The 9089-nt window shown below is 54.2% G+C and overlaps 1 protein-coding gene across 4 annotated transcripts in view; it reads left to right on the top strand.

Moving 5' to 3' along the window:
• The window catches only part of COQ8B (coenzyme Q8B), a 23460-nt gene extending 15019 nt beyond the window's left edge, over positions 1–8441 (top strand). For 3 of the 4 annotated variants that reach the window (XM_082607448.1, XM_082607447.1, XM_082607446.1), the window contains 5 exons: positions 400–541; positions 689–796; positions 3957–4022; positions 7199–7285; positions 7768–8441. In XM_082607448.1, coding sequence (XP_082463574.1) covers positions 400–541; positions 689–796; positions 3957–4022; positions 7199–7285; positions 7768–8049 — 685 coding nt within the window. In that variant the 3' untranslated portion in view covers positions 8050–8441. The remainder of the gene's footprint in view (positions 1–399; positions 542–688; positions 797–3956; positions 4023–7198; positions 7286–7767) is intronic. The other variant, XM_082607449.1, reaches the window with a different exon arrangement.
• Positions 8442–9089: the final 648 nt, after the last annotated feature.

The raw sequence follows: 9089 nt of genomic DNA, 5'->3' as shown, positions 1-9089 counted from the left end.
GAGTGACTATTTTTTGGACGGATTAATTGATAAGTTCATGAGAAAGTAATGCTTAATTAATACACTGAGTTCATCCTGGGGCGACCAACAGAGAAGTGTTTCCAGAAGGGAGGTGGTAATTGGGTCTCCGGCGGCACCCAGCTTAGGGGCAGACACAGAGTGGGTGCCATGGAGATATTTGTTGAATGAGTAAATGCGTGAATGAATGAAATGTCTGAATGAATGTCAATCCAACCAGGTACGGGCCATCACTCCAGACAGACAGGAAAGAGGAGGGCAGGAGGAAAGGCAAGACAAAGGCTGTTCATGGAAGACTCCTCAGAGGAGGGGGAGGCCCCAAGCAGGACCACAGGGGCCTGAAGTGTTAAGTCCCATCCCCACCCCTCCCATCTGCCCCAGGCAGCTGTTGGCAGACGATCCCTTCTTTCGGGTGCCAGCCGTTATTCAGGAGCTGTGCACGACGCGGGTGCTGGGCATGGAGCTGGCTGGAGGGCTCCCGCTGGACCAGTGCCAGGGTTTGAGCCAGGACATCCGGAACCAGGTACATGGGGCTCCTGGGACAGTAGGGAGGGTGCTGCTCTGGGGCACAGCTGACAGGGCAACCCAGACCCATGGTCCCTCTCCAGGCCTCAGAGGGCTTTACAGGGGCACATGGCTCTGAGATGTCTGTTACTCCTTCCCACCCCAGATCTGCTTCCAGCTCCTGAGGCTTTGTCTTCGGGAGCTGTTTGAGTTCCGATTCATGCAGACGGACCCCAACTGGGCCAACTTCCTGTATGATGCCTCCAGCCACCAGGTTGGTTCCTTGTGTTGTGTGTCAGGGTACATCAGCTGCTGTAACAGATATTTCCCAATATGGCAGCAGCTCAACACAGTAGTAGTTGATTACCCATGTAACAGGCTGGAGTGGCCCTCCTCCATGCAGTGCGTCAGGGACCCAGGCTCCTTCCCTTTTGTGAGTGTGCCATCCCCTCGGACTTGAAAGGCTCTCCTTCCAGTGCAAGGGCAAAGAGATTGAGAGGGTAACCCACTGTCTAACTGCTTCGGCCGGAAGTGACCCATCATTCCCTTCACCATTCCACTGATAAGAACTGGTCATGGGGCTAGTCTAGATGCAGGGGATGCTGGGAAATGGAGTCCCTGGCTAGGCAGTGGCTTCCTAGTGGCAGTGGAGAAGAGGGAGCACCACTTTTGCAAGGCAGTCATCATTACCACACCCATCATTCATGTAGAACACACCAAGCACCTACTGCCTCTTGAAAGTGATGCCAAGGCAACCCTGATCCTTGCCTTCCCAGAGTTCCCAGTCCAATGCAGGGACCCATCACCAGACAGTGTGACCTGTAGTTAATACCTTGATGAGGAAGCACAGGCGAGGGGCCGGTGATGGGAGAGGCACAGGGGGCAGTGGGAAGCCAGGAAAAGTGGCTGACCCTGCCTGGAGTGGGTGGGGTCAAGGAAGGTGAAACCAGAAAGATGAGAGAAGGACAGCCATCTAAGGAGCAGGGAAGAGCATACTTGGCAAAGGACACAGGCTGTCCAAAGGCCTGGGGGTGACAGTTTGGACTGAAAAACTCTCAGCGTGCATGGTTGCTAAGTGGCTCTCCAAAGTGGTCTGTGCCATTCTGTCCCCAGAGGGGTCTTTCTAAAACACAAATCTGGCCAAGCTGTCCCTTCTACAGCTTCCAACACCCTCAGGATCAAGTGAGCCCTGTGCTGAGTGTGACATGGCCCCACTTAGTCCAGCCTCAGTCCCTTGACACCCTCTTCCCCCACAAGTGCACAGACAACCTGCATCCTTCCAAGGCTCGCACCCCAGCGCGGGTGTTTTCCTTCCTCGGGTGTGGTGATAAGAGGCCTGACGTTGATCTACTGGGTCTCAACAGCAGTTTTTGTTTTAAAAGGATAGAATGTGTTGCAGATGGGAGGGATGCATATTACTTCAGGACACTTTTGTTTTATGTTTATGTGTGCATGTGCACTGGTGCCCAGGATAATCTACATTTCTTTTTTTTTTTAATAACTTTATTTATTTTATTTATTTATTTTTGGCCGCATTGGGTCTTCATTGCTGCGCGCGGGGTTTCTCTAGTTGTGGCGAGTGGGGGCTACTCTTCGTTGCGGTGGGTGGGCTTCTCACTGCGGTGGCTTCTCTTCTTGCAGAGCATGGACACTAGGCACGTGGGCTTCAGTAGTTGCAGCACATGGGCTCAGTAGTTGTGGCGCGTGGGCTCTAGAGCGCAGGCTCAGTAGTTGTGGCACACGGGCTTAGTTGCTCCGCAGCATGTGGGATCTTCCTGGCCCAGGGCTTGAACCCGTGTCCCCTGCATTGGTAGGCGGATCCTTAACCACTGCACCACCAGGGAAGCCCCTAATCTTCATTTCTTACCGTGGGTTATGATAAACAGTTTGAACTCCACTGTCGTAGAGAAACTTACACACATGTTCATGGGGTACTGCTTTTTTTTTTTGCCGTTTTTTAAACATTTCAACTTTATTTGGTTCGCTTTATCTACATTCTTTATTTTATTTACTTTTTTAAAAATTTATTTATTTATTTATTTATTTTTGGATGCGTTGGGTCTTCGTTGTGGTGCGTGGGCTTCTCCTGTTGCAGAGCACGGGTTCTAGGCGCATGGGCTTCAGTAGTTGTGGTGCATGGGCTCAGTAGTTGTGTCTCGCAGGCTCTAGACTGCAGGCTCAGTAGTTGTGGCACATGGGCTTAGTTGCTCCGCGGCATGTGGGATCTTCCCGGACCAGGGATAGAACCCGTGTCCCCTGCATTGGCAGGTGGATTCTTAACCACTGCGCCACCAAGGAAGTCCCTTTTTTTTGAATTTTTGAATTTTATGTTATTTTTTTTTATACAGCAGGTTCTTATTAGTTATCTGTTGTATACATATTAGTGTATAGATGTCAATCCCAATCTCCCAGTTCATCCCACCACCACCTCCCCACCCCACCCCACCCCGCCCCTTTCCCCCCTTGGTATCCATACGTTTGTTCTCTACATCTGCGAGCACTGCTTCTAATAGCAAAACCTAGAAATAACCACAGTGCCCATCAAGCAGATAAATACGATATATTCATGCAACAAAATTTTACATGGCAGTGAAAAAATGAATGAATGAGCTAGAGCAATGGGGATGAATTGCAAAACCATGTCGAACACAAAGAATTTTCAGAATATTATAAATACCATTTATATGACGTTTTAAAATATGCAGAACATTAGTATGTTTTGTTCATGGATCCACATATGTATAGAAAACATAGCAACACATGCATGGGAATTTCAGGAAACAATTTACTAATAAAAATAATTTCAGGAAAGTGGTGACCCTGGAAGAGAGGGTGGGGATGGGGGGAGGTAGGATCAGGCCCCACTTAGATTGGTAGCATTTTATATTTTAAACTGGGTGGTAGGATTTGTGGGTGTTGATTTTACTTTCCCATATATTTTATTATTCTCCAGATTTTTTTTTCTGAGCCTAAAACATGTTATTATAAAAACAACTAGGACCCCAAAAATAAAAACCAGGTCCCGGGCTTCCCTGGTGGCGCAGTGGTTGAGAGCCCGCCTGCCGATGCAGGGGATGCGGGTTCGTGCCCCGGTCCGGGAGGATCCCACGTGCCGCGGAGAGGCTGGGCCCATGGGCCATGGCCGCTGAGCCTGCGCGTCTGGAGCCTGTGCTCCGCAATGGGAGAGGCCACAGCAGTGAGAGGCCCGCGTACCGCAAAAAAAAAAAACAAAAAAAACCAGGTCCCTTCAGCTTCATGTGGGGGTGGATTGATGTGTGGAGACCGGAAGCCAGGAGCCCAGGGGAGGCAGCTGGGTGGGGACTTGGGTAGGAGGGGCAGTGTGTGGGGAGAGAGGGACAGACCCTGGCCCCCCCATAGACAATGGGCAGCACTGGTGGATTCCCAGTGTCCCTTTCACCATCCTTCATTTCCAGGTGATCTTGCTGGACTTTGGTGCAAGCCGGGAATTTGGAACTGAATTCACAGACCATTATATTGAGGTGAGTTCCCCCAATCCTGGAGTCTCTGAAGGGTGGAGCCTCAAGCCAGATAGTAAGGCTTGTAGAGAAGGAGAAACACAATATCTGGAATGAAGAAATAAATAATAGTGATATTAATAGCAGCTAACAAATACCAAGCACTTAATATTATGTCAGGCACCGTTTTAAGTGCTGTACATGTGGTAACTGATCTGAACCAGAAAGCAACTTTGTGAGGTGAGGACCATTTTTAACCCCATTTTACAGAGGAAGTAACTGGGGCTCTGAGACGTTAAGTCACTTGCCCAAGGTCACAGCAGACCTGGGATTCAAACTCAGGGAGTCTGGTTACACAGCCCATGTTCCCAACCCCTCACTAGCTGCCTCCTAAGAGAAAGGCCCACGATGGCCAGCCTGTCACCTCCCCACACCCGATGCTGTCCAGGGCCTTGGTGTCCAGCCTTGTGCTCACATACCTCCCCTCCAGCTGCTCCCTGTTGAGCAGTTCTCTCTTTGAGAAGTGTTTCCTCACTTTATGTTGCCCGTCCTTCCCACCCAGAGGTTGATTTGTCTCAGAGCCCACAGAAAACACCATCTCATTAATTTGTTGAGATTGGACATTCGACCTGGGTCTTCTTTTTTTTTTTTGGTTGTGTTGAGTTCATTGCTGCATGAGGGCTTTCTCTAGTTGTGGCGAGCAGGGGCTACTCTTTGTTGCGGAGCACGGGCTCTAGGTGCACGGGCTTCAGTAGTTGTGGTGCACAGGCTCAGTAGTTGTGGCCCACGGGTTTAGTTGCTCCATGGCATGTGGATCTTCCCGGACCAGGGCTTGAACCCGTGTCCCCTGCATTGGCAGGCGGATTCTTAACCACTGCACCACCAGGGAAGTCCCTCAACCTGGGTCTTCTAATCACTGGGTCATCAATTCAAACGTTCTCTGACCCCCCTCTGTGCCTAGTCCTATTCTAGGCAATACTGGGGACAACAGTGAGCAATGCAGTCTAGGTCTCTGCCTTCACAAAACTCACAGTCCAGTAGGGGGACAGACAGAAAGGACCAGAGTGATCAGGGCTGAGATGGGAGAATCACGGGGGACTGAGGGAGACCGGATGAGGAGCCTGGCCTGACCTAGGGGGTCAGGGAGGGCTTCCTGGAGGAGAAGACATCAGAGTTGAGACCTGAGGGATGAGGAGACCAATCAGGAAGAAGCTAAGGAGGGTACTCCAGACAGATAACATGGGCAAAGGCCAAGGGGTGAAAAAGGATATTCTGACTAGAGCAGCACTTCTCAAACTTTAATGTGCATGAGAACCCCACCACCACCATGATCATGTTAAAATGCAGATCCTAGGGGCTTCCCTGGTGGCGCAGTGGTTGAGAGTCCGCCTGCCGATGCAGGGGACGCGGGTTCGTGCCCCAGTCCGGGAAGATCCCACATGCCGCGGAGCGGCTAGGCCTGTGAGCCATGGCCGCTGAGCCTGCGCGTCTGGAGCCTGTGCTCCGCAACGGGAGAGGCCACAACAGTGAGAGGCCCACGTTCTGAAGAAAAAAAAAAAATGCAGATTCTGGTCTGGAGTTAGGCTTAAGATGCTGCCTTTCTAACATGCTCCCAGGTGATGCCAAAGCTACTTGTACAGGGATCACACTCTGAGTAGTAAGATCCTAGAAGACCAAAGGGAAGTTCCCATTGGGACTGGGCAGGCAGGTGGGGACAGGGCAGGAGCCAGCAGTGAGGCTGGCAGTCACTCTGGGTCTCTGAAGCCATGCTTTGTAGCTTGTGCTTTATTCGGGTGCCCTGGGGAGTCGTGGAAGGGATTGGAGCAGGGGAGGGACATAGAATTTGGAAATTCCTGAATAACGAGTGGTCTTTTAAGACAGGCCTGGGAGCCTGGGTGGGTGGGGGTTGGAGGGGGTTCTGGCCTGAAGACTGGGGGATGGTGGGGCCACCCTTTAGGTGGAGAGGAGAAGGAATTGGTAACCCCCCTCCCCCACCCCACCCCCACACACATAGAGGCTCCTTGGGGCCCTTTCTGCAGGCCACTCGAGGCACAAAGCCGAGGCCTCTCTGGGTAGCTGGGACATCCCCTGCCCCTCCCCACCACAGGCCTGTTCCGCACGGCCCTCCTGCCTCCTCCCCAGCCTTTTCCAGTTTAAGAAAGGCCTGTCACACTGACCCCCCAAGGACCACAGGCGTGACAGATGGCCAGACAGGCTGGGGCAGGGGGAGCTGGGACAGAACAGAACCGCCAGATTTAATCCTGTATTCCCCCTCCTCCCAAGGAGGGGCAACTCAGTGGTGAAGGGTTCGTCCCAGCTCCCCTCCTCTCCTTGCTGTTCCCCACTCTGAGCCTGTTTCCTCATCTGTGAAGTAGGGACCCTCCTATTTACCTCTTAATAGTAATAGTAGCTCATAATATTTATGGCCTTTCCTACACGCGGGCACCATGCGAAGCACTCCACAGATATACCTCCTTCATCCTCCAAGATCCTGGCCAGGAAGATGCTTTCATCATCCCCACTTCACAGATGAGAAAGCAGAGGCCCAAAAAGCAAAGCGACTTGCCCCAGGGTCAGCCAGCAAGTGGCAGAGCTGGGATGGAGCCCAAGCAGGCTGGCTCCCACTTCTGTCTGTCCATGTGCCCTCAACTCCTGCCCATCCTGCGTGGCTGGGGAGCTGCTTAGCTCCAAACACTGATTTGCTAAACAAGGGGTTTTCACCAAGGGCCTCCTGAGTGAGCGCCACTTGGGACTAAACCCAGCCGGGATCCCTGCCTTCCTGGGGCTCCAAGTCCAGGGCAGGAACCAGGCATCAACAGACATCAACCAGGTGATCACAGAGATGGCAACCTCAGAGGCAGTTCCGGGTCATGATCACATACTTGCCCAATTAAGTGTTTGGACCCATGGGTACCACTTGACATCTGCTTTCCTCTGTGCTGTTTCACTGTGGTAGTTTCCAGGCAGGCTCTGCCTTCCCAGCCAGGTGGGCAGAACACCTGACCACTGCAGCCCCCAGGCTCTGGAACAGTCTTGAGAGAGACACAGACAGGGGTAAGGTGGGGAAGGAGAGGCTTCTAGGTGAGACGGCTTAGGTAGATGAGAACAGAAGTGGTTACTGGCAGGGCCCAGCTTCCAGCTCCCACCTCCAGACCCCTCCTTGAACCCCTCTGACCCTGTGCCCACATCCATCTCCCCAGGTGGTGATGGCTGCAGCCAACGGAGATAGAGACCAGGTCCTGCAGAAATCACGAGACCTCAAATTTCTCACAGGCTTTGAGACCAAGGTTGGGAGAGATGGGGCTGGTGTCTCTTGCGGGGAGTGGGGAGCTGCTTCTCTCTACTGGGGAAACTGTGGATGAGTGAGGAACTCTAAGGGGGCTGCTTATCTGTTCTGGGGGTTCTGGGGAGCAGGGGGGAATGGGGGCTGCTTGGCTACTCAGGAATCCTGAGAAAATGGGCACCACTTACCTGTTCTAGAGGGAGGAATGGGGGACTGCTGGTGGATATGGGGGGGTCGGGGAACAGAGGCTGCTTCTCTGTTCTAGAGAGAGTGAGGGCTATTTGTCTACTGGAGGCCCTGAGAGGACAGGAAGGGCCCTTTCTTTTGGGAGGAGTAGGGGGCTGCTTGTCTCTTAGGGGCTCTGGAAGGGGTGGAGGCTGCCTATTACTCTTTGGGGAGTTGGGGGCTTGTGTTTATACTTGAGACTCTGGGGGAATGGAGGGCTGTATGTCCACACTGGTTGCCTCTGGTTTCCCCGACCCCTAGGCATTCTCGGACGCCCACGTGGAGGCCGTGATGATCCTGGGGGAGCCCTTCGCCACCCAGGGCCCCTACGACTTTGGAGCGGGTGATACTGCCCGCCGTGTGCAGGGCCTCATCCCCGTGCTGCTGCGGCACCGGCTTCGCCCACCGCCTGAAGAGACCTATGCCCTGCACAGAAAGCTGGCAGGGGCTTTCCTGGCCTGTGCCCGCCTCCATGCCCACATCGCCTGCCGGGACCTCTTCCAGGACACCTACCACCGCTACTGGGCCAGTCGCCAGGCATAGCCACTGCCCGAAGCCTCCTAACCAGAGGGATGTCTGCTCCGACCCCTCAGAGACTCCATCTCGGGATTCCAGCCTCATAGCAGGCCATCTCCTGCTCTGAGGCCTCCTCCCCTCTCTGCTGCAGGTCTGGGGACCCACCTTGGGCTTGGGACTAGGGAACTCCAGCTTCATAGCCCCGTATCCTGCTCTCCCCACTCCAAAGGGAGCATCCAGGAACTCCACCCAGCTATTAATTTATGTCCGTCAACATGTGAGAGAGCCTTAGGCCCCTCCGCACTGCCATTGTGGAGATCAGACTCACCTAGACGGGGAGCCCCTGACCTCTGCGTCAGGTCTCCCCCAGATGTGGCCGGTGTTTGAACCTTCGGTCCTAATAAAAGTGGCCCTCCCCTTCCCCCAGCTCTTTTCTCTGTGCTGAGGGAGGAGGGAGAGGAGCTGGCAGGCTGCCTCCAGGTGCAGATGGCCAGCCCCCCTCCTACCCTGTTGTCTGAAAGCCCCAGTCCTGCCTGGGCCATCTGTTGCGGGGACCCTCCTTCTCCCCTTTCCCTACCCCCCACCCTGCCCCTTCCGCACGTGCTGACCACCTGCTCCGAAGGCTGTGGCAGCTGAGAAGGCCTCCCATCCCCCCCCACCCCCGGCTCCGCCACAACACACACACCACCTCCCAGCCTCCTGGCTCCCTCCACTCGGCTCCCAGCAACCTCGCTTTTGCTAATGGGCCTTAATGCCCCTGCCAGCTGCTTTGCCAAACCCACAGGATTGGGCGGGTGCGGGGGCACTTGGGCGGCCAGAACCGCTCCCCGGTCCCAGCCTGGCGCCCCCGCCCCCAAAGCTGAACCGATCGCGCACCCGGACGCCGGGGTCTGTTCATTCCCCCTCCTTTCCTGGCAAAAGTGCCTCGTCACCGCTTCTGCCCGCCCCCGCTGGGCTGGGAGAACCGTGGGGTTAGCTGGAAGATTTGGGGATGAGGGACCGCGAGGCGCCTCCCGAAGCAAATCTTTCGGACGCGGAACTTAAGGGGATCTGAGGTCAGGGGTCAC

The sequence above is a fragment of the Mesoplodon mirus genome (assembly GCF_964341445.2).
Source record: "Mesoplodon mirus genome assembly, chromosome: 19".
NCBI classification, from domain to species: domain Eukaryota; kingdom Metazoa; phylum Chordata; class Mammalia; order Artiodactyla; family Ziphiidae; genus Mesoplodon; species Mesoplodon mirus.
This window is presented reverse-complemented; position numbering and strand designations above follow the sequence as displayed.